A 26,616-nucleotide genomic window follows, 5' to 3' on the forward strand; every position below is an offset into this window, starting at 1 on the left:
TTGCAGGTCCCCTTTCCCTTTCTTTTTTCCTTCACAACATCATTAACTTTCCCTTTTCCCTTTCTCACAGCCTCAGTCTTTCCCTTCCCCTTTCCAGCCTTTTCTTTCCCTTTTCCAGATCCATTCCCCTTGCCTTTCATAGCCACGAGACTCTCTTCCTCAGATTCTTTCTCACTCTCCACCTCATACTCACTGGCTGAACTCTGTACCAACCAATCATCTCCACCAGCTCCCTCACCCTCACCCTCACCAGCTCCCTCATCCTCACCATCATCAGTTCCCTCATCATCACCCTCATCATCACCATCACCAGACCCCTCATCATCACCCTCATCATCACCATCACCAGACCCCCCATCAGCACCAATACCATACCCCTTAGCATTACCTTCCTCTTCGCTCTGATCGTCTTCACTTGCTGTTAAACCATCTATACGCTCTCTAACTCTAACTGGACTTTGAATTTTCTCCTGTGTTAATTGACTAACAGGCTGTGAGCCCGTTAACACCTCACCGACACCCCCGGGGTGAATGACATATACATCAATCACCCCAGCCCTGACCCCTAACTCTGCCATGTCTATTGCAGACTTGTTGTCAAAAAACCGCACCATTCCATCTTCGAAGTTCATCCCAGGAATCCGATAGAAGTACTCTAACCCAGTCACATTCATCCCCAGCTTCTCCAACACATCATCAACCTCAAGCTTCGACCATTTGTCTGGATCGCAGTTGTTAACATATTGAAGTTCAGCATTGACATAGTTCTTCCCAAACCCTTCCTCAAGGACACCATTGTAGTGCAATCTTGTAACGAAGGTCCCATCTACATGAGTACATGTATAATCATATCAGTCATCATAGCTAAACAATATAAGATAACATATTGGTTCCATATATATGCTCTACATATCAGCTTAGTCCTACACATTTACAGACAAGAAAAATGGTCCCCTGTCGTCTGGTTCCCCAACACCCAGTCCACATAACACCCTTTCACAAGTCAAAATTGTATGCAGACAAATAAACCCTTTTCCGCATAACACCAAACCCTAAAAATTCTCAAAATCATTGGCATATACTCAAATCATACTAAATGGGACCACTTAATAAAGACAACACCATATTAAATACACCACAACCAATAAATGCAAACCCTAGTAAGCAAACATGCAATCAACAATTTTCAATCAAATTTCAAACAAATTTCAAACAACATTACCTTCTGAATGAAATTCAGGAACTGGATTTTCAGGCGGAGGAGGAGCAACTGGAATTTGAGGCGAAGGAGGATGTTCTGGAATTTGAGGCGAAGGTCTTCTCCGTTCAGAACGACGAAGTAGATGGAGCGGCGGCTTCTGGTGAAAATGACGGGGGTATCGGGCCTTCTTTGTCCTTTCAAAATCAGGGTCGCTTTCTGGAGAAGCTCGACGGTCACCGACTGAAGAAGTAGGGTTCATTTTTGGAGAAGAATGGACATCCGCGTCGGAGCTAGGGTTAGAACCCACAAATCCCGATGCAGCCGACGGTCCTTGTTCGGTGTCAGGCGGACGCGAATCGCTCGTTTCAGTCTCCTTCCTCTTCCTCGCATATGATTTTTTCACGTCGGTGAGACCTTCGGTGTAACGGTGGTTTGGGTACGGCGACTTCCAACTCATGGCAACCAACAATAATCAGTTGAAATCGGTCGGAACCGGGTGGCTTTGGTCGGAATCGGGCTTCTTCGTCGGAATTCAGAACTAGGGTTCTAAGATTCTTAGAGAGTGACGAGAGAGATGAAAGAAGAGAGAGAGTGTGTCGTTTGATTTTCCAACTCCATACTTAGTGAAAAATGTTGTTTGATTATTCATATTTAAAAATATTAAAAAATTTGAATTATTAGCAAAATAGTTAACATAATATTAACCAACTAATAATCTGAGATTAAGTTTAATCGGGTCAAATTTTCGCTAATTGACGGTTGACCGTCGAGAATTGACGGTGCCGTCAAAAAAGGATGCAAACGATATCATTTTTCATTTGTTTCGGACTTACTTTTTGAAAAGTGAATATTCTGGACCAAAATCAAAAATCGGCCATATGTAAAGGACCAAAATAGTACTACACTCTTACATTTAATAGTTTCAGAAATTGTCATACTATCATTTAAATTTTGTTAACAAAATTTAACTCATGAAACACTACACTAATTTTGTTCTCTTTAAAAGATGATAAATAATTTATGGAGTAATATAGTTGGGGAAAAAGAGACTAAAATCAATAGGCATTGAATTCAGTCCAATTACTACCAAATTTTCCGTCGCTAATATGCAGGGTTTAAATACATAAGTCCCGAATGATTCTGAGGCGAAAGCTCAATAAAAGTTTATTGCACCTTCAAACTGAAAATCACTGCTCACTCGCACGACATGTGCACTAGAGAAACGCGCACAAACACACGCGAATCACATGCTGTCAAAGAAGAGCGAAATGCAACATGAAAACAATAAAAACAGCCAACTAACTCAAACAACATAAATGTATATAACAGGAAAGGATTCTCAAACAGCAGACCCTAAAAGCAGTAACTTTCAAGGTCTGCTACATAATATGATTGCTGAGAAAGTATCAACTAGCTGCCCAGCGAGACTACTTGGGTCGTCAATCATAGTCTTCATGAATGTTCTGACAACTCGACGTTCATGCTCCCTCGCCTTCAAGCTAAACCATGTCAGGAAATTCAACCTGAACTACTGACATGGCCACCCTAGCCCTCGGATGATCCTCACAATGTTTTCAAAGTCCTCATCCAATCCTTCGCTCTTCACCACTAGTGCTGCTATGCTTGTCTTTGTATCGGGCTCCTGAAACTCCTTGTTCAGATCAGGAAGTGGCAGTCTGACCTGTAGAGTCTCGGCCTCAACACCTCCGACTCCCATGCATTTTTCCCTGCTTTGAGGCTCTTTTTCTCTTTTTTGGACAAGCTTCTCTCTAGAATCTGATTTGACATCTTCTTTATTCTTGTATCGATGTACCGAATTAGAGACCGAACCCTCTGCTATTAGATCAACGGAGATTACTTATTAACGAGTTTTAGTTTTCAACATGGAGATATGCTAAAGATTTAAAAGTGAGCTGGAAATTTAGAGTCGGAAGTTCTTCAGCTATTTGAATAGCAAGCTTGCACAGAGCTTGCACATAACTAATAATGTATTTATGGTTTACCAGACCAGCTGGTTAAGAAGACAACCACGCACAAATATGAGCTAACTATGATTTCCTGTGCACTTATTTCACAAGCACGCCGCACACACAAAAAAAAGAGCAAGAGTGAAACACAAAGACATAACTGAGAAAAAACTTCTGTGGTTTCCCCACCAAAGATAGCTCCTACTAGTAAGACTACTACAACTATGACCAAGGCCCCAGATGTGACTAGTATGGCGGAATGAGATACAAAGACCATTTCTATATTCATTCATATTAGTTTATGTCTGAAAAAGAGGAAAGTTACGTTATTGTAAGAAAACATTGAAGCATAAAATCTTACCCAATTATAGAGGAAACTTTACCACATGTAGCACAAGTATAGGAGCCATTCCCAACTATCCCATGTCGAAGAGCACACTCAACATGACAGGAAGAGCAGCCACAGGCCTTCTGAACCAAACTCAGGTGTGCATTTCAACCAAAGGCTTGGTCCATATTGATATCAAATCGACAACAAATACAACAACACCTCTTGCAAAACCCGGGAACAGTGGATTGTGTAAAATGCATAAACCTCAAGATCTTAGCTTGTAAAAGATGCATTTTACTTGCCATGAAAAACCACATTTTTCGAACCACAATATAGCATATTAGTAATATACTTGCCTAAAAATTCATCAGATAAACTTTCTGAACTAAGAAACACTGTTTCATTCTCATCACATTTACAATTTTTTGGGAAATATCTGTCCGGGATGCTTTGGTAAGCATACCATTTCCTGCTAAAAGGTATTGCATTTTTCATCAATCAACTCCATATAGTAGATAATAGTTGATTTAAAAAGTCAACCAAGTAGGTAAATAAAATAAGATGACAAGTGAATATATCTTTCATTTTTCACCTCAATTCCCAGAAGCAGAAGAGAAGTTTGAAGAAAGAAAACCATTGTGCACACTTATATGAACGTTCACTATTTGAGCTAGAAGGTTATTAAATATTCACAATGCATCTTATAACTGTATATTGATGCTAATAAAATAAACAAAAGACAAAATGAGCTGCATAAACAAAAGTTACATACCTCCACATAATTTTACTTGTCTACAGAGGGTAGGTGCTTTTTCTGGACACTTTTTATACATGTGATTTGAGTATTACATGAAATGCAGTAAAAGATAAAAGTAAAGAACAATTTTAGGCTGCTATGAATTCGTCTTCAGATACATGTTGAACTGTATCAGTGTCATGGGTATATACTAATAGCCTAACAATAATGAATATGCATATATAACATAAATTTATAGATATACAGATCTGTCCACTTCAGATGTAAAAACATAAATGAATCTTGGAATCCATGAGAAACACACAACGACATATGCACATCAAGTCATCCGAGTATACTTTTTAGTGGATTGACTGCATATGTTCATTTTAATTAACACCCTTTGGTCCAATACACAATCAGCTCATGTAGTCACACGCATACCCATACCCATACCCTGTTTTCATCTACTTCAAATGAGCTTGTAAAAACTAGCATTCAACTGCTATATTGTGGGTAATGATACAAATCACAAACTCTCGACTTTATGTTAAGAAGTATCAAATAAAAGTCCCATCTACCCAATAATCAATTTAAATATAAATTTAAATGTAAATGCAAATCTTCAACCGATGCCTAATGATAGAACACAGCTGATGAGAAGATGGCTGCCTTATTTTCAAAATATATATCCAATAACTCGGCAATATTCTTTCTCAAAGTTGTTACATATTAGGAATTTCCTTCAACGCGGCCATCCAGATGTACTTTACAAAAATGACAGCCTTATCAAGTACTAGCTGAACCATGATAGACCTTCTAGTTGTATCACAGTGTGACTAGTGATGCAATAAATCAGTACGGTAAAACGAAATAAGCAGCTTTGGCTCCTTACCTTATGAAAAAAACTAGAAACTTCAACAAAACAGTTGCATAAACAATATAAACACCAATGAGTACAAACTTACACAAGACTAGGTACTGAAGTGAGCAAGAGACAACAATGTTATTATTATATAACCAAAAATGCAAGAGAAAATCCCTCTATTAGTCTTGGAACCTGCATCCAGTGTCCTATAATAAGGATAACAAAGGCCAGAAAGAAAATTGGACGTAAATTGAGCATACTGATTTCTAGCACACATCAGAAACGGTTAACAACTTAAGTGCATAGTAGTTGATAAAGGAGTCTCAGTTTCTCCATTTCCCGGAAGAAAGATACACATAAGAATTTAATAATACTACAAATTGAAAATGAGGAAAAACAAGGGATTTGGTTATTACTAATGTCCATCTTCAACATCATTTACCATTCTCCAATCTGGAACCGCTTCTAGGGTTTGAGGAAGGTAGACTTGAGGATTTGAGTTCCTCAAAAGTATATTACAGCCTACCTTGCATTTGAATCTCAAACCAACACTTTCTCCAAATGTGATCATAGAAATTGCAAGAGCAAAACACATAATTCATCCAAAGCACCACTAACTATTCCCCTTATCGCCAAATTATCTCTATTTCAAAGGGGAAAAAAGAGACCTTAACTTAAAAACTCTCAAATCCCTTTCAATTTTTAGCATTGCACACATCTTTCGGGAAATGTTTCCATCCTCCCCCTTAATAATAAGAGCTGAATAACGCTTTGAAGAATTAAAGATAGTAACCAAAAAGTAACTTGTTTGAACAAAAAAGATAATCCCTCTAAATTCGGGAAATGTTTGCAGAATTGCAGTTGAAAAACCAATGATTTGATTTAATGCAAAAATAGCGCCAGAATTATGTTACTATATTATGTCTATGTTTGCATATTTGATGTGTCATATCAGATAACATTGTGAATCATATCATAGAGGGTCAAAAGAAACTATGAAGTTATAAAAGGATTATCAAATTTGCAGGGTTAAAATACATAAGTCCCGAATGATCTCGACGAATGGTAGGATCTTTTTGCTTTTTTCACTCTCTGATTAAAATTAATCGCAAGGCAAATTGCTCATATGAGTATATACATGACTTATCAGTGAGGTTTGATCTCATCTTAGGTGGATGTGTACGTGCTGCCTCAAAAAGCATTTGTACTTCAGGAACAAGACAAGGGCTCGTGAAACCAAAGGGAGGCATTCACAACAAATATATAATTGGTTTTGAGAAGAAGACCAAGCGATTTCGTGACTATGGCCTTTGGTTGGTGGACGACCCACTTGGCAGATTATCGTGAGTCCAGTGAACCGAGCTTGCCCTGCACTGTTGCAATTGAGAAATAGAGGATCTGAAAGATTCTGAGGCGAAAGCTCACAGATGAGGTTTTTCCCTTGTGCTTTCTTGTCTGTTTTCATCAGCAATGCATTTGTTCATCATGATGCATTTATCAGATTTATGAAGCCGCATTACCATCCTGCTATTATCACTTTTCTTGTTCCTTTCTATTTGATTTTTAGAATCAATTACTCTATACTTATTTATTGCATCTTCAAACTGAAAATCTTGGATATGCCACTGCTCACTTGCACAACACGCGCACAAACACACACGTGAAGCACACGCACCGTCAATTGGCAGTGAAATGGAACATGAAAACAATAAAAACAGCGAACTTAACTCAAACAGCATAAATGTACATAACAGGCGAAGACCAAACAAAGAAGAATAAAATGTACAAAAAAATAGGCAAGGATTCTCAAACAGCAGACCCTAAGGGCAATAACTTTTAAGGTCTGCTGTTGAATATGATTGCTGAGAAAGTATCAACTAGCTGCCCAGCAAGACCACTTGGGTCATCGATCATAGTTTTCATGAACGTTCTGACAACTCGACGTTCATGCTCCCTCGCCTTCAAGCTAAACCATGTCAGGAACTTCAACCTGAACTCCATACTGACATGGCCACCCTGCTCAAGCCCCCGGATGATCCTCACAATGTTTTCAAAGTCCTCATCAAATCCTTCGCTCTTCTCCACTTGTGCTATGCCTGTTTTTTCATCGGGCTCTTGAAACTCCTCGTTCAGATCAGGAAGTCGCGGTCTAACTTGTAGAGTCTTGGCCTCAACACCTCCGACTCCCATGCATTTTTCCCCGCTTTGAGGCTCTTTTCCTCTTTTTTGGACAAGCTTCTCTCCAGAATCTGATTTGACATCTGCTCTATTCTGGTATCGATGTACGGAATCAGAGACCGAACTCTCTGCTATTAGATCAACGGAGATTACTTATTAAAGATGTTTTAGTTTTCAACGTGGAGATATGCTAAAGATATGTTGTGTACATACCACTGAGATTTAAAAGTGAGCTGGAATTTGAAGTCTGAAGTTCTTCAGCTTTTTGAATAGCAAGCTTGCATAGAGCTTGCACAGAACTGTTAAGTCTTCCGGTGTGTGCATGCGAAAACTTGACCGCTGCTTCACTGATTGGACCCAACTCATTCTCTAACGCGGCCTTCATATCTTCGATGAACTTTTGGAGCTCAAAAAACCTGGATGTACCCTTGAGGAGCCTGTAATTCAAGAATACCCTATAGCACATGATATCAGCATGGGTGGAATCCATAGCTATCTTTAACTGCTTCTTCCAGAATCTGCCAGTCATTCAGATCAAGAAGCCTCGACATAAGGTAAGTGTGAAGTCACAAAACAAGTTGAGCATAAGAAAGAAATCTGACCATTAAGATTACGAAACTCCAAATATGGAGATAAGCTAAATACAAATCATAAAGTCAAGCCCTAGAAAGGTAAGTATTTATCAAGCACAATGATGATTCTTGGAACACGAAAAATAAATACTAACTAATAATGTATTTACGGTTTACCAGACCTGCTGTTAAGAAGACGACCATGCACATAATTGCAGTTTTCATGCACAAATATTTACTGTGCACTTATTTCACACGCACGCCGCACACACAAAAAAAGGGCAAGAGTGAAACAAAAAGACTTGAGAAAACTTATGTGGTTTCCCCACCAAAGATAGCTCCTAAGTAAGACTACTATCACTATGACCAAGGCCCCAGATGTGACTAGTATGGTGGAATGAAATACAAAGATGAGGTGAGAATTCTATATCGATTCATATTAGTTATGTCTGAAAAAAGAGGAAAGTTACGTTATTGTAAAAGAACATTGAAACATAAAATCTTACCCAATTATCGAGGAAACTTTACCACATGTAGCACAAGTATAAGAGCCATTCTCGACCATCCCAGTTCGGAGAGCACACTCAACATGACAGGAAGAGCCACAGGAACCTTCAGAACCAGACTCAGGTGTGCATTTCAACCAAAGGCTTGGGTCCATATTGTTATCAAATCGCAACAAATACAGCAACAACACCTCTTGCAAAACCCGGGAACAGTGGATTCTGTTGCTTCACATGCAGGATTTTTGCAGATCGACAAACTAGAATCTTGTGGCTTCAGAAAAGAGCCTTTTCCTCTCTTGTTTCGCTCTATTGAATCCCAATCCTCTTGATTTGAAGACAACCGCTTCAAAGCTTGATTATTCGTTGTCCTTGGAACTTCTTCAGCCATTTCGAGCTATAATTATGCTTAATGCACCTTCCCTTCCCAAATTAACTGTGGGAAAACTCCTTCTTGAGAAGATCTCAAGTCTTCTTGGATCACTTGTGGCACATGACATATCAAGTATTAGGACGGAATAAGGGCAGGCAATGGATAAGGATATAGAATTACACATTCTTTTCGAAGAACCTAAATTGTTCTAGCTGCTAAGGAGCCAAGTTTGGTGTGTTGTGATGCTGTAACACCATCCTAGAAGAAGAAGTATATGAAAAATAAAGTTTTTTGTTTTCCAATCAATGTTTTTACTTCTAAATAATAAACCATCCAAGTCTGCAGTCATTGCATATTTGAAACCCACAACCTTACCCTGGACCTGAAATCTCACATAGCACACCATTGGACGCACGTAGAATTAACACGTGCATTTACATGTGTTAGAACATTATTGAAAATGCTGACCCAGAGCGCCATGTGAAAATCTCAGATCCAGAGTGCCATGTGGAAATTCAGGTGATACCTTAGGAGATAATTGTGAAAATGCTGAAAGATTTATCAAATGTTGGAACATTATTGAAATATAGCTCAAAAGTTGGGACATAAACTGATATTTGTTTCTATCATATATCAATCACTCATGTCTAGAAAAACTAGCAATGAAAATAGTCATGTACATCATGTTTGGCATTGAATCTTTCTACTTGCCTGAAAAAGGAAATGTCCAACAATAATAAAATTCTGGTTTCTATATAGCTTCACATATAGCGATTCTTCGCACCAAAGAAATTCCATCAAACACATTTAATTCAACTTCACAACTTCATTCAACCATTTCAAATCATGAATGTCAGTCAACACTTGATCCATAAGAACAGATAATATCATCCAATTCCATACCCGATAAATATGATTAATTATACATAAATCTTGTATGCAGATACAATTGAACTTAACATTCATTGAATCGTCGAAAGAAAGAAAGAATCGGCAAGAATTATATTCATATATTACCTCAAAAGGATGAATCAGAATGAAAGCTGATCTCTTTGATATGAGAACACTCGGAATTTAATCTTTTGAAAATGAAAGGTTTTAAGCTAAAGAAGTGAACACTTGATAGAACGCGATTTGAAGACCTTAGGATGATGAAAGGGAAAGGTTCGCTTATATAGGCGCCTCACAGTAATGTTAGTATATGACAATCCAAGAAGGGTTTTTAAAGTCCAGAAAGGAAAACACAAATTATACGAGTTTAACATTTATATTAAGGAGATTTCACAAGTAGTCAACGTAACGGATACTTTTGCTTAATTTAATACTTATTGCCAGGTATTTTTAGTATATGTGCTTTTTTATATTATAGATTACAATATCGTGACAATAAGGAATACATACATTGTGAAATGGAAAGAAATGCATACAATCAATAGGAATACATATATTGGAGAAACGATGTTCTATGTATTTTACACAACTAGAGAGACTCATATATAGAGAGAGAAAGTAGAAACTAGTCTAATCCTGAAATAAAAGGATCTACCTACCATATAAAGTCTATGTAAATAAATAGAGATATATATGAAGAAACATGAACACATCCCTATATATATACTCTTAACTATAGTTTACACACAACAAAGGGAAATGAGAAATTACACTAATCCTAACATGACAAGAATTTCAAGGAATTTCATACCGTTGATTGAGGAATCCAACTATAATAAGAGACACTTAACATTCTATGAAGATCGAAAATTAAAAGAATTCCTTTCAGGGAGCTGAATGCTGGACACTCACACAAAAACAATTCCTAGTTCTGCCTTGGAAATTATATGTAAATATCAAATCCTAGATTTTCATTAGTGAATAAATTCCCTAACCTTCACGCTTTTCTGGTGGAATCTGAATATCTAGCCATGTGTTCTATTTTGGAATATGTAGGCATTTCTTTTTTCCAGTTTACCTTTGCAAACATTTCGCCTCAACAATGCGAAGAAAAGCTTGTGAAAATGTTACTCGATAATTTGTTGAGGGAAACTTCATTAGGTGGATACCTTTATGTGTGTGTTGATTTGAATCTGAAAAGTCAGAATATCTTTAAAAGCAAGCCAAGCACTGGTTAATAGACTTTACATTATAGTTGTTCTTGTTTTTTCAACTTTGTTGTAAACAATTGATACTGCGAAAGTGTGAAGAATGTACTTCATGCGTGAAGTAGTTTGATAATGACCAACTGTGAAGCATGTAATCAAGAACTTTCCTTTAACTTAACAGTCATTTGCATTCTACATACAGCAGGAGCTTTAATGTAAAATGCATAAACCTCAAGATCTTAGCTTGTATAAGATGCATTTTACTTGCCATGAAAAATCACATTTTACGAACCACAATATAACATATTGAAGATATAATTGCCTAAAATTTCATCGGATAAATTTTCTGAACTAAAAAACACTTTTTCATTCGCATCACATTTACAACTTTTTAGGATACATCTGTTCGGGATACTTAGATAAGCATACCATTTCTTGCTAAAAGTTATTGCATTTTTCATCAATCAACTCAATATAGTAGACGGTTGTTGATTGAAAAAATCAACCAAATGAGTAAATAAAATAAAATGACAAGTGAATATACCTTTCAATTTTCACCTCATTTCCCAGAAGTAGAGGAAAAGTTTGAAGAAAGAAACCATTGTGCACACATATATAAGCATTCACTATTAGAGCTAGAAGGTTATAAAATATTTACAATGCATCTTGTAACTGTTCAAGGATAAATGATATATAATGTGAAGAACAATCATTGATACTAATAAAAGAAACAAAAGACAAAATGAGCTGCATAAACAAAAGTTACATACCTCCACATAATTTTACTTGTCTGCAAAGTGTGGGTGCTTTTTCTGGACACTTTTTATATATGTGATTTGAGTATTACCTGAAATGCAGTAAATAATAACAAGAAAAAAATTTAGGCTGCTATGAATTCGTCTTCCACCATGCAATCTTCATATACATGTTGAATTGTATCAAGTATCAGTGTCATGGCTACATACTAATAGCCTAACAATAATGCATATGCATATATAACATAAATTCATAGATATAAAGATATGTCCACTTCAGATTAGAAAACGAAATCCATGATCCATTATGTTAATGGATACAAATGAATATTGAGAAACACATGACTACATATGCACATCATGGAATGCGCTTATACTTTTGAGTTGATTGACTGCATATGTTCATTTCTATTAATACCCATAAACAATCAGCTCATGTAGTCACACATATACCCATGCCCTGTTTTCATCTACTTCAAATGAGCTCGTAAAAACTAGCTTTCAACTTCTATATTGTGGGTAATGATACAAATTACAAACTCTCGACTTTATGTTATGAAGTCTCAATTAAAAATCCCATCTACTCAATTACTAATTTCAATAGAATTTTAAATGTAAGTTCAAATCTTCCACCGATGCCTAATGATAGAACAACGGGTCAACAGATGGCTGCCTGATATTCAAGATTTTCAATCATACTCCCTCAACCACGTCTGTACGACAGATACCCTATACATCCAACAAGTCGGCTCTATTCTTTCTCGAAGTTATTACAAATTAGAAATTTCATCAAGGCGACCATCCATATATATTTTACAAAAATGACAGTCTGATCTAGCACTAACTGAACCATGGGTCTTGAAAAGGATAGACCGTCTAGTTGTATCATAGTGTGACTGGTGATGCAATAAATCAGAAAGGTAAAACGAACTAAGCAGCTTAGGCTCCTTCGGGAAGAAACTAGAAACTTCAACAAAACGGTTATTATAAACAACAATGAGTACAAACTTACACAAGACTAGGTACCGAAGCGAGCAAGAGACAACAATGTTATACAACCAAAACAGCAAGAGCAATTCTCTCTATTAGTCTTGGAACCTGCAGCCACAGATCAGTGTCCTATAATAAGGATAACAAAGGCTAGAAAGGAAATTGGACGAAAATTGAGCATTCTATCTAACAAGAACTGAGATCTACCACACTCAGAAAGTGCATTTGCACACAGATAACAACTTAATTGCATAGTAGTAGTTGATAAAGGAGTCTCAGTTTCTCCATTTTCCCGAAGATAACTACACATAAGAATTTAACTAAAACAACAACAACAATAATAATAATAACAAATATGATCCTACAAATTGAAAATGAGGAAAATCAGTGGGAACTAAGGGATTTGGTCATTACTACTGTGCATCTTCTTGCGAATTGCCTTGCCACTTCTCCATCTTCGCTGAACAGCGACATTGTTCACCATTCTCCAATCCGGAACCACTTCTAGGGTTTCAGGAAGGTAGAGTTGGGGATTTGAGTGGTTCAGAGCCTGCCAATTGAATCTCAAGCCATCCATAATAGTTTCTCCAAATGCCATCATAGAAATTGTAAGAGCTCATAAGATGGTCAATATCTTCCAATGGATTGAAACACAAAACGCATAATTTATCCAAAGCACCAGTAACTATTCCCCTTATAACCAAATTAGTAGCTCTATTTCAAAGGGAAAAGAAGAGACCTTAACTTCAAAACTCTCAAATCAATTTTAGCATTGCACACATCTTCCGACTCAAACAAAGATAGTAACCAGAAAGTAGCTTGTTAAACCTACGATTATATTTATAGTGCCTCTGATTTCGGGAAATGTTTGCAGTTGAAAAACCTAATTGATTTAATGCAAAAATGGCGCCAGGAGTATTATGTTTACTTCTCACTAATAAAAAAAACTTTGGTGTATTCTCTCAAAAATTTTGTTTTGTGTATTTGCGGATCAATAAAAATAAATTGACAAAATTTTTTATACACAAAATATACTTCAAATTTGAATAGGATAAGATATTATTTTTAATTGATAGCATCATTAATTATATATTTTTATGACTAATTTGACCCTATTAACAATTATAGGAGGAAAATATTTTTATACTATAATATATTATTATATCCAATTTTTAAATTAAATTTAGTTATTAGTATTAATTTAATTAACAAGTTTTACTACTTCCTCCGTTTTTTAAATATAGCAACTATTTTCATTTTGGGTCGTTTCTCTTAAAAATAAACTTTAGAATCTTCCTAGTTTAGGACATGGACCCCATAATCCACTAACTATACTTTCACTACATTTTCTCTTTCTCTCTCTTACCTTAGAGCATCTACAATGGGGTGCCTGAAAGTGCCTGGGTTTATGGGTGTTGTGTTAAACTAAGAGAGTGCGTCCAACTGATCAGGATGAAATCCCAAACTAGCTTAGTCGTTGGCACGACAACCGGAACCTGACATATCAAACAAATTCCTCAACCCACTTCTACTGGTTAGTATAGTGGAGGTAAGGGTCGAATCCCACAAGGATGGACACGTTCGGATAACTGTGGTGATACTCCTGGGTGGTTTTGGTTAGCTACCACGCTTTTGGGTTGAGACTTTATCTAGGCGGAAAGTAAAGGTGGTACTCTACTGACTAGTAGGCGAAAGTAACAGACATGTGGTTGTGTTCGTGAAAGTAGGGGACAAGGTATCTCAGAAACATGTAAAAAGAAGACAGTTACTAATTTGGGAAATATAGACAGTAAGATATATCTGGTGGCTGGGTGACTTTCTGACAGGTCTGGAAGGTACAACTGAAAAGTAAAAGACAAAAGCAAAAAGTAGCCAAAAAGCAAAAGTGGTCCAAAGTAAAAGTAGATTGTGATGTTTTTTTCTTCAACAAGTATTAACAGAAATCATATGAACACAAACTCCATGGCTAAACTTAGATTTATGACTTCAAACTCAAGATCCATTAATTAAAATGCTCAAACTTAAGATGAACGGCTGAGACTGCAGATTACTTCTACTGACTAACATGCAAGATGGTAATAACAACGCAGAACAAGAAACTCATGCACAAAAATTTAAACTGAAACTTAACTACAACCTTCGATCAACAATCCCAGATTCAGCCTACTCAACAGGAAACATGCGTAAACAATTAGAAATTAAAAGCGACAACTAGATCTAGCTTTTCTAGGCAGAATGAAGCAAACTCAAACCAAAGAGACATGCGAAATAGAAACTTCATAACTTAAACGTTCGGATCTTCACGAAATACTTCAAAAGGCAACAAGGAATAATGTTTGCAACAGATCAAACGAAGAAAGCAAGTAAACTTTAGACTAGGAAAACGATTAAAGATTGTTTATGCCACTCCGGCAATGAAACTGCTATACTACGACGACGAACTGGCTGGAATGATAGGATGATGACTCTCCAGTGGACTTCTGGACTTCAGGTAACCATAGCTGTGGCGAGGAATGAGAAGAACTGGACAATGCTGAAGGAACTGATCTTCTAGAGAGAATTCTAACTAAGTGTGGTAGTTGGATTTTCGAACTCCCCTCTTTTTTTTCTTTTCTCTCCAAGTGGCTTCTTTTATAGGGAGGCTTGCCCTTGCTTTTAGGGTAGACTTCCTTTGCGAATTGACTTTTCTGCCCTTGTTATTGATCATCCCAGTTATCATTTTTCTCCATCTCGAGCCTTTTCTCTGGCATGCATCCTGGTCAGTATTGCACCCTTCTTGCGCTCTTTTCACCTGCGACGTTCTAACCGTCTCCTACTGACTTGGATCCCTTAATCCTGCACACTTAAGCAACTTTTTATCCAACCATGTCGGACATGAGCCGAGCATGGTCTTGTTGGTTGCGCATTGAGGCCTGTCTAGCTAGAACCTCATTGTAGCCCGCTAGTAATCCTCGAACATGGGGCGGGGTCGTCGTGTTGGAGCTAGATCCAGCTTCATCATCGCCCCAATCGGTGACTCTTCCACCTTCGTGTTCGACTAACATGTTATGCAAGATGATGCACACATACATAACATCGGCGATGACATCCTTGTACCAGAACCGCGCTGGACCCTTCACTATAAACCGCGCTTGGAGCACACCAAATGCCCACTCCACATCCTTCCGCGCAGCCTCCAGCTTTTGCGCGAATAAAACTCTCCTCTCACTGATTGGGCAAGTGATCGTCTCAAAAAAAACAGGCCACCTCGGGTATATGCCATCGGCCAAGTAGTACCCCATATGTTGGCGTCCGTTTGCAGTGAACTCGATGGTCGGTCCGTTGTCATTGCATTGCTCGATGAAGAGATATGAGGAGTTCAGGACGTTGATGTCATTGTTCGACCCCGCCACACTGAAGTAAGCATGCCAGATCCAGAGCTGATGGTCAGCGATGGCTTCGAGGATCATCGTCGGGTGGTTGCCCTTGTATCCACTAGTAAATTGGTCTCTCCACGTCGTCGGGCTATTCTTCCACTCCCAATGCATACAATCTATGCTCCCTAGTATTCCAGGGAAGCCATGCACCGTCTCGTGCATCTTCGTTAGGGCCTGGCAATCGCCAGTAGTCGGCCTTCGCAAATATGTGTCGTTGTAAGCCTCCACAATTCCCCTACAAAATTTCTTCAGGCACTCGCGGCCAATTGTCTCCCCGACGTGAAGGTACCCCAACTTTGTACATACAATTATTGTTAATTTATCACTACTCCTCGCGGACTGTGGTCAATGAAAAAATATTTATCATAAGAAGTCCCTAAACTTGGTATATTTCGGATAATTTGGCACATTTTTCAATTTTTTTAAATTAAAATGCTCAAAAGTTATGAAGAACATTTTTGTACAGTTCCTCGTTACTTAACATTTTTAGTACCTAAAGATATACTTAATCAATATCATAGGTAGTACTCCCTCCATTCCTTATTAATGGAGACATTTATTTTTACCACATAATTTAAGAATAGTGTGTTAAATGGATGGTGGAAAAAGTAAGAGAGAATAAAGTAAGAAAGATGAAAAAAGAATAAAGTAAAAAGGAGAATTATTTTTTGCTAAAAAAAAATGACTCAATTAACTTGAAACTTCCCAATATAAAATATTTTTATTAGAAAAATTTTCAGTACAATATTTTTTTTATACTTAGTTGAAAGTATTATAGTCCATCCCCTTAATTAACATGAGGGGTTATAATGTAAAATTAATATCACACCCCAACCCTTATAACTTACGCACTTACTATAAATAAATTCAAAATTTTAATAATCCACACGTCAAATACAAAAACACATATATGTTATAATTTTGAAAATCTAACATTTATCAAGTACATATTTAAAAACATTATAAACAGTAGTGGGACCCTCTCACCACTCTTTATACTATATATTTATCTATATGCAAAAATGATGAGGAAGAGAAGGTTGCCAAAAATGCGTCAGCCGTCGACCCTGATAACATGTGGAGTTCCTATACCCACGTCAATAAAAAACGTCACTGATATCTTATTCCTGAAAAATGTTAGTGGTTTATATGAGCCACAACTCAGTATATATAAATCTTACCTTTAATTCCACATCTCAAACAATTAATTATATTCTTTAACCAATATATATAACAAATAATCAACAAAATAAAAAATAATGTCATACACATATGCACATGCCACTTTGTTCGGTTTATTATTCTGTGATAATTCAAGCCTGGTATCTGTCCGGGATTTCCAATATGCCAATATGATTTGACCCGAAGGTCCCACTATGATTTACACGTAGGTCCCACTGTGAATTGACCCGTAGGTCCCAATATGATTTGACCCAAAGGTCCCACTATGATTGACCCGAAAGTCCCAATATATCCACTATAATTTCATATCCAAGACATGACTATCACAGATCCTCTTTAATCAAATCATTCAGTTAATTCCAATACCATATGCAAAATATATCTATTACACCAATTATATATCCATATTATCACCATTCACAACCTATCATATCAGAATCACATCATATAATTCAATTATTTACCTTATTTAAACATAAAGCAATTAATCACATAACACATGTAAATTTAAAAATGTGATTTATACGCATCTAATTATGAGATTTTATTTTCGCCTCAACTTCCTTTTCACTTCATAATCCTTGAGATTTATTCACTTCATAATCCTTGATTAAATCTCAGTGAATGCTCGACGACATATTTCTTGAGTTTATTTGTTACTAATGCTATATAGCGTCTAAATAATATTTGAATGGATGAATGAGTATATTCCCTAAGAAAAACTCAACTATCGTCCCTTTATACACATACAAATGATAATGCAATATATAAAATTTATAGTAGCTTAAATGAATCTCACATATAGGCTTGCTTAGCTATTGAGTAATTATCCACGTGTAAACATATACCTATATCGTCATTCAAATACATACGACATACTAATATTTAATTTTAGTAAACTGTTGCATATTAAAATAATGATAACTAGTGTATACATGTATTTTATTTGACACTTATACGTATACTATATTCCTAATATTTATATTCTTGACAAATATGAAGTTAAGTATTATCAATATTATTATCTCATCTATAATATTACAAATCAAGTCTATATATATTTAAATACATTAATTCCCATAATTTATCAAATACTTCCTTCGTCCACGAATAAGAGTCCTGTTTTTCCATTTTGGTCAGTCCACAAATAAGAGTCCCGATTCATAATTACCATAAATGGTAAAGAGACCACATATTTCACTAACTCATTCCACTCATATATCATTTAAAATTAATATATACAAGTGGGACCCATATTCCACTAACTTTCTTCCACCCACTTTTTTTAATATTTCTTAAAACCCACGCCATTTAGAAATGAGACTCTTAATCATGGACGGACAGAGTACTATCTTTTTATGTACTTAATTAATATGTCTAATGATTGTATAAATATTCAATAAAATATATAAAAATATATGTGCTTCGGATCATGGATGTCACATTTAATGTACAATTAAAATAGGTAAGTTTCTTATTTTTTGCAAATGATAGAATATGACAAATATATCCCAACTTTGTAAGTTTCTTATCACTACTCCTCGCGGACCGTGGTCAATGAAAAAAATATTTATCATAAGAAGTCCCTAAACTTGGTATATTTTAGATAATTTGACACATTTTTCAATTTTTAAAAACTAAAATGCTCTAAAGTTATGAAGAACATTTTTGTACAGTTCCTAGTTACTTAACATTTTTAGTACTATACTTAATCGATATCACAGGTAGTACTCCCTCCATTCCTTATTAATGAAGGCATTTATTTTTGCCACGTAGTTTAAAAATAGTGTGTTAAATGGATGGTGGAAAAAGTAAAAGAGAGTAAAGTAAGAGAGATGAAGAGAGAATAAAGTAAAAAGGAGATCTACTTTTTGCCCAAAAAAAATGACTCAATTAACTTGAAACTTCCCAATATAAAAAAATGACTCTATTAACATGGAACGGAGGGAGTACATTAGTACAAAATCAAGATGAGTAACTAAAAAGAGATTTATGGTGAATGTAATTTCCATATTGGTGATATATTGCTATAATGAGAATAAATGTCAAAATTGGTCCTAAGCATATGACCAAAATATAAAATTGGTCCAATACATTTACTTTTTGAAAATCGGCTCCATAACAAACAAAATCATTGTCGATCCAGCCCTTTTCCAACAATTCCGTCAAATTTTGACGGTCAACCTTGAATTAACGATTTTTTGACCAGATAAGTCGATTTTGATTAATGTCGTTAATATTATAAAAAAAATAATTTCTGAAATATTAGAAAATGCAAAATAAATACTCCCTTCGTCCAAAGAGTATGAACTTTGGGTTCGGCACGAGTTTTAATGCATTATTGGTAAAGTAAGAGAGAGATAGATAGAGAAAGTTTTTTAAGTATTGTTAGTGGAGAATGGGTCCCACCTCATTAGAGAGAAGAAAGTTTCCAAAATTGGAATGTTCATACTCTTTGGGGACGAACGAAAAAAGAAATAGCTCTTCAGGGACGGAGAGAGTTTTTTTTTTTGAAATCATTCACGGCACTGGCCTTGAACTGAAAATTTATTAAGACCTATTTGATATTGTTTATGAATATGATGGACTAATTTGACGTTTATTCTATTGTATGTTTTCTTTTTCATCTTCGATGAAGTCCTAGAATGCAATGTAGTAGATTCAAAATCTACATATACATTTCAACATACATCATGCAAAGTTTTTTTTTCTTTTTTTTTCGGATTCAGGGGCTAGATTCAAAATACAAAATTAGGGTTTTCATTCAAATCCATCAAATTACTTGAATACACAAACAGTTGTTACAACAACAACAAAGCATAGACAATACGACACAACATTCACTAATTTCTCAATATTTTGCTTAATTTATGATAAATTTAAGGCTAAACAATCAAAATCGAAACCGGCCACTAAGGTTGACAAAGTAACGGCTTGGTCTTCATCGATGGGCTCCCCTTTGTAAAGCTTCGTCTTCATCGAAGGACCACTTGAAGAAACAACATTCCCCTCTCTCAAATACAAAGTAAAGCTTCCCCTTTATCGGTTTTGTTTGGCTGGTGACAATACGGAGCGATGCCACCTTCTTGCAATTGCAGAAAATGTAACTAAAGTGGAGGTCTCGGGCGCCGCCGCCGCCGTCGTCGGAACTCCTGTTGCACCTTGACCGCTCCATATCCAACGGTTCCAACAAGTTTTGTGGTTGTTGCAAATAAGGAGAAATTAGGGTTCTTGTTCTCGGATGTGAGGAAGAAAGAAAAGAAAGAGACGAGAAACAAAGACGAAGACTTAGGAATAGAATGAAACTTACTAATTTCTGGTTTTTTATCTTGCATTTTCTAATATTTCATAAATTAAAAAAAATTATAAGATTAGGTACAATAATCAAAATCGGCTATTCCAGTAAAAAGACCGCTAATTCAAGGTTGACAGTCAGAAATTGACAAACCCTCAGAAAAAGGACCGGATCGACGACGATTTTGTTTGTTATGGAGTCAATTTTCAAAAAATGAATGTTTTGGACCAACTCCGTGGCGATTTGTTTAAAACAAATTTTGACATGTACTCTTTTTAATAAATTTGGAATAAACACCAAAAATGATGTCTATTGAACTCTCAAAATTTGTGTATGCAAATATGATAGTTGAAGAAGATATAAAGTTGAAGAAGTAGAAGCCCTTATTTAATTTGGACCATTAATTATTTTAATAGAGTAATTGACCCGGTATCACGTAATAAGAAATAAAAGTACTAATTTGCAGCTTCGGAAGCGCTAGTTGATCATTTTTAACCATACACAAATTTTGAATCTTGAATTTTAGCTATTTTTTATGTTTATCGTGATATGTAATATGTAATTGCGATATTGATAAACATTGTGGGATTAATATGTAATTTAAATAAGTATACAGATATAATTGAAAAAGTATAAAAAATAGGTAAATATGGAATACTTTTTGGGTTTGAGTTTGTAGTACATGATTGGAATAAAATTGCTTTTTTGGTGTTGACCCATTTTTGAGTTTGAGTTTGTTATAAATAGTTGGAGATGATGGAAATGTCGAGAGCAAAGACACCCGTCCAAAATAAACAGTCTTTCTACGAAAAATTAGTTTAATTGTGGAGGATATAAATTTTATTGTTCCATTCTAAAGTTCATTTTTTGTCTTAAACTGTGGTAATTTTATGATATTGGTACAAAGTATTATTATTTGGATCTTTGAATCCCGAATAAATAAAAATAGCTTTAAAATGGTCTTTTTATGGCATCACTAAATTGACGATCAAAGCTAATTAATTAACTTTTGATTGGATTAAAACACTGACCGGAGACTAATTAGCAAATAAACATTAATTAAGTTTATGGCTAAATTTTTAAAATAAAAAATAGTTTAATAAATAAAATGCCCAGCTAATCCAATCCATACTACAGAATCTGCATGCATTTAGCACAGCAAGCCCACAAAGCCAAGCAGCGATTCAAACAACAGAATCAACCCGATCTCATCCCTCTCACCAAGCATGCACTCCTCCAAGTAAATCAGTCCCGCAAAAACCAGAACAAGTTCAAGGCAACAAAACCCATGAGATACACATTGGAGTAGTTGATTTCAACCCATATTATGTACTTTGACATTTAAAAGATTGATGTTATAGATATTTATAAGACAAAAAGGCTTAGTGACTTCCATTCACATACTCTCTTCGTCCACAAAAAATAGTCTTATATTGTCATTTTAGAATGTCCATGAAAAATAGTCTCATTTCTTAAAATAATGTCATATTTTTCCCACTTTTTCTCCTCTCTCACTCTATCAATATCTCATTAAAACCTATGCCGTCCACAGATGAAATTTTTTTTTGGAGGGCGTATAATTCTATTTATGAGAAACATTTTCATTATAAAGTTGCTCCTACGATAGATAGATAGATGATCAAAACTCATAAGGCATAAACATCATGGAAGTACAAGTGTTTATTCATTTAAATGGGAATACATTGATTTTTCTATTATTAGGCATGGATCAGTCTTCCCCTATTCTCACATATCTTAGCATCACAAGAATTATGATCTGCAGAAACAAAAAGGATCTTAATACAACACCCAAATTTTCAAACTAATTTATGTTATATTATTAGTTTGGGGAAAAGCCATCCCAACTCACAAAACTAGACAATCCATAATATACCTAGTGCCAATCAAGACAGGGGTTATTTTTCTCATCCTAATTGATACAAACACCAAAACTGATGTACTTTTTTTTATTGATAAATCAACAAGGCCACATCATAATGAACTCAAACCTGAAACATTGGCTTCGAGCACTAACCACTCTCCCACTAGGCTAAGTGTTCTCTTATTGAATATATTTTGCACGTCACTAAGTTCCAAATTTGCTTCTCTCTGTATAATAGCTGCATAACTTACATGGAGATCTGTGAATTATCTAGTGTAACATACAAACAAATAAGAGCAATTACAAGAACAAGGCTAGCAACAATAAAGGGTTCACATCTCTTGTGCCTGCTCCCAAGGCCTATTATACGGATGACTGCTCTATTTGTCGTGTGGGGCGATTGCGCCTGCGAACTGGCTTCACTTCTTCCTCTTCGGAAGAGACATGGACATCATCTTCCTTCTCTTCACCATCTTCTGCTTCCAGTATAGCTTGGTTTACTGCAAGCTGGATCATCACAACGACACAAGTTTTCATAAAAGAATTTCTACCAATATGGATATGAAATGTATAATGTATTAATCCTCAATTATAGTTTATTAAGCCCCAATTAAAAGTTAATTAGAGCGAATGTATCGTGCATTCATAAAAGAATTTCTACCAATATGGATATGAAATGTATAATGTATTAATCCTCAATTATAGTTTATTAAGCCCCAATTAAAAGTTAATTAGAGCGAATGTATCGTGCATTCAGAATTCCAGATGCACCAGAATCTTGTGCAGCAATGAACCAGAGAATCCAAAGGCCCCTAATCTTCGAACTGTTTTATTTCCAATTTTACAGCCAAAAGACATGGAAAAACAACATTCAGCATCCACAGACAGTAATCCAGAGACAATTATAACAAACATGGTTCACTCATTTAGAGGCCTTTACAAGCAAGGGGAGTAAGAACACATAGCTAAAGATGTAACATGGTAGGGGCAGTGTCGACTACCGAGGAGATGTACGACCACAGATGAGTGACATGGTTTACCCTTCCTTTTACACCTCAGAAAATGGGTACCCAACAAAGTCTTTTCTTGACCACTACTTAGGGGAAGCAAGCAGCCTTAGATGCGGTTAGGAGTTTTTTCCGAGATTCCGAGGTGAAATTACTTTGTACTCCCTCCGTCCCCTATAAAAACGCTTTCCTTTTTGGTCCGTCCCCTAAAAATAGAAACTTTCTATTTAAGGAAATTTCATTTTCCACCAACACACTTTTCTTTCTATCTATCTATCTTACTCCAGAGCCGTTTCAAAAGTTCCTATTTTTAGGGGACAAAGGGAGTATTAGGGTGTTGAGACAGGTTTTGGTGCTCCTCAGAAAAAGTAGCTGGTTTGACTTAGCTAATTAGCTTCTTCTACATCAATATGGCAGGATTACATTAACTTCTATTCATCTCAGATACCGTTTTCTCCTTCAATTAATTTATCCCCAATTGAAATTCATTTAGGGTTAGATTCTTGTATAGCACAATGGACCAGAAATCCAAAAATCAACAAACTAATTTAGCTCTAATTTTACACACAGAGACAAAGACATCAAAAAAGAGCAATCCCTTGAAAAACATTGGGCAATAGAAGAAGAAGCACGTCATCAAGCAATTATCCAAAATTAGGTGATTTACTACCTCTTCGAGAAACTTCTGGTCGAGCTTGTCGGCAATTCTGATAGAGGTGATGGCTGTAACTGCCAGAAGAGATAATGGGAAAACGAAGGCAAATATGTAGCTGGTGGTGCTCGGCCCGGCGCGTGTTAGTACTACTCTCCGGCGCCCAAATCCGGATAATTGGGGGTGTTGTCGGGTGGTGGGGATGAGACGGATGGGAGTGGGATAAGAGATTGAGTTGCTTAACATCTTCAGATTCTCCAGATAGCTTCGATTATCGATATAGCTTCGATTATTTCTTCTAGGAGTATCTACTAGTGTTAAAATAATATCCGATATTTTATTAAAAGGATATTGACACTAACATTTAAAAAGTTAGATTTTTCATGTGAACTTTGAAATTGACAAAATTGACAAATAATATCATGAACTACACTATCGATTTGCTATTTCTCATCATTAAAAAAATTGTGGCTATATTAATAGATTGAAGAACAAATTTGGAGTGTGTGCTTTAAGAAAAAATATTTCCAAAGATTGAAAATCTTGAAACTCTCGAAGCTGTTGTCGAGAAATCTGGAAGATGTTCGATCTGCTCTCCACATTAGAGAAGATCGGCAACAAGCAACTAGTCCAGCCACAGAAAATCAGGCACTGGGATTATCTGCTATGGAACAGAAGAAATCTAGAAAGAAGAAGTCAAACTCAAAAGATTCTCAGCCCGACGGCATCTGCATATATTGTAAAGAACCAGGGCATTGGAAGTATGCTTGTCCGAAGAAGAAGAAGAAGAAGAAACAGGGCAAGAAAGAGGATGCTAACGGTTCTACAACAGTAGCAGAAACTGATGACACACATTCTGAAGAAAGCCTGGCGCTGGTTGCAAATGAACAACCACACTGTAATGATGTTTGGATTCTTGACTCAGGAGCATCATATTATCTATGTCCGCACATGGAGTATTTCACCACTTATGAGCAGATAGATACAAGCAATATTTCCTGGCCAACAGTGTTGTTTTCATGGTGGTTGGCAATGGCTTTATCAGAATAAGACCGCATGAAGGGGTGTTCTGCACCTTGAACGATGTCAGGCATGTTCCACAAATGACGAAGAATCTTATAGCACTGAGTACCTTTGACAGTAAGGGACTCAACTTCAGAGGTGGAGGTAGAGTAATGCATATTATGTAGGGTTGGCAATTTTTGGCATGACACGATAACACGACACGAACCCGCACGAAATTAATGGGTATGTGTCAAAGCTTATTGGGTTCATGTCCTTATCGTGTCGACACGATAACGACACGAAAATTTCGTGTCGTGTTCGTGTTACACGTTAAGAAATAATATTAATATATAATAATATTATTATTATTTTTATTTTAAAATTTAAATTAGGTTTAGTCTAATGGAGCACTTAGTATTGGCGTGAAAATAGATTTTTCATTTTTCATTCTAAATCACTTTCCTGTTAAGGGTTTAGCAGCGCTCCAACCGCTCTTGTCTCTCTCCGTCTCTAAATTATAGTATCGTTATTGTGTCGTGTCATATATGTGTTGTTATCGTGTCGTGTTGACCCGAAGTGGTTCGTGTCGTTAATGGGTTCGTGTAGCGTTCGTGTCTGAGGGTAACGAGTCGTGTTCGTGTTCGTGTTTGGGTTTTCTTAACGGGTCGTGTTCGTGTTTGTTGTTATCGTGTCGTGTCATTATCATGTCGACATGATAACGACACAACACGCACGATTTGCCACCCCTAATATTATGAGAGGTTCGAATGTGGTTTTGACGGCCTTGAAATGTGGTACCTTGTGCAGTCTGAGAGGTTCCATCATGACAGGCTCTGCTGATATTGCATCATCCGAGATTCAGGCCGAGAATATGACAAAGTTATGGGCATAGGCTTGGTCATATGGGAGAACGAGGGGTGCAAATTTTGTCAAAGCGTAATTTTCTCTCTGGGCATAAAGTGAAGAATCTGGATTTCTGCGAACATTGTGTTTCAGGGAAGCTTCTTCGCAGCAAGTTCCCAAAGAAGGGTGTTCATCGGACCAAGGGGACACTCGACTACATTCATATGGATTGTTGGGTCCATAACGTATTGAATCTATTGGATGTCACAAGTATTTTGTGTTGATGACTGATGACTACTCGAGGATGACTTGGGTGATCATGATGAAGCATAGAGGTAAAGCATTCAAGAAGTTGCAACAATGGAAGACCGTGGTAGAAAATCAGACAGGGAAGAAGATCAAGCAACTATTAACTGATAATTGTCTGGAATTCTGTTCGTCTGAGTTCAATGAAGTTTGCAAGAACGAGGGGACTGTTTGCCACCACACTATTATGCATACACCGCAGCAGAATGGTGTGGTCGAATGCATGAATCAGACACAGCGGGAAAGAGCGAGATGCATGCTTTTCCAGGCTGGTTTGACTAGGACGTTTTAAGCGGAAGCAGTAAACACGGCTTGCCAGATCAACCGTTGACCTACACTGGCATTGACTGCAAGACACCTTATGAGGTATGGTTACTCTTTGCTAAGAGTTTTTGGGAGTACTGTTTACTATCATGTGAGTGAAGAACCAAGAGCTAAGAAGGGAGTATTTGTTA

General features: G+C 36.4%; 2 protein-coding genes and 1 pseudogene across 3 annotated transcripts; all 3 read right to left on the reverse strand.

Moving 5' to 3' along the window:
* Positions 1–2,554: 2,554 nt before the first annotated feature.
* On the reverse strand, positions 2,555–12,654 carry LOC125223880 (VIN3-like protein 1; annotated as a pseudogene). The gene is made up of 5 exons (XR_016132292.1): positions 12,596–12,654; positions 8,360–11,675; positions 7,495–7,799; positions 6,945–7,412; positions 2,555–3,058 (listed from the first exon to the last, which is right to left on the reverse strand). The product of XR_016132292.1 is annotated as a VIN3-like protein 1 (transcript).
* Positions 12,655–12,967: 313 nt separating this feature from the next.
* LOC125221078 (uncharacterized) lies at positions 12,968–16,151 on the reverse strand. The gene is made up of 3 exons (XM_089059944.1): positions 15,850–16,151; positions 15,438–15,780; positions 12,968–13,123 (listed from the first exon to the last, which is right to left on the reverse strand). Exons 1-3 carry the CDS (start codon positions 16,149–16,151, stop codon positions 12,968–12,970), a joined length of 801 nt encoding a protein of 266 aa, XP_088916070.1.
* A 6,361-nt stretch (positions 16,152–22,512) lies between these two features.
* On the reverse strand, positions 22,513–24,312 carry HCF153 (high chlorophyll fluorescence 153). Its single transcript, XM_048120630.2, has 2 exons — positions 24,026–24,312; positions 22,513–22,855 (listed from the first exon to the last, which is right to left on the reverse strand). The coding sequence occupies exons 1-2, from the start codon at positions 24,251–24,253 to the stop codon at positions 22,712–22,714; spliced, it is 372 nt and encodes a 123-aa protein (XP_047976587.1). The 5' UTR covers positions 24,254–24,312; the 3' UTR covers positions 22,513–22,711.
* Positions 24,313–26,616: the final 2,304 nt, after the last annotated feature.

This window comes from Salvia hispanica, chromosome 1, assembly GCF_029641045.1.
Source record: "Salvia hispanica isolate PSC_SH4W2 chromosome 1, Shi_PSC_v1, whole genome shotgun sequence".
In the NCBI taxonomy this organism is placed as follows: Eukaryota; Viridiplantae; Streptophyta; class Magnoliopsida; order Lamiales; family Lamiaceae; genus Salvia; species Salvia hispanica.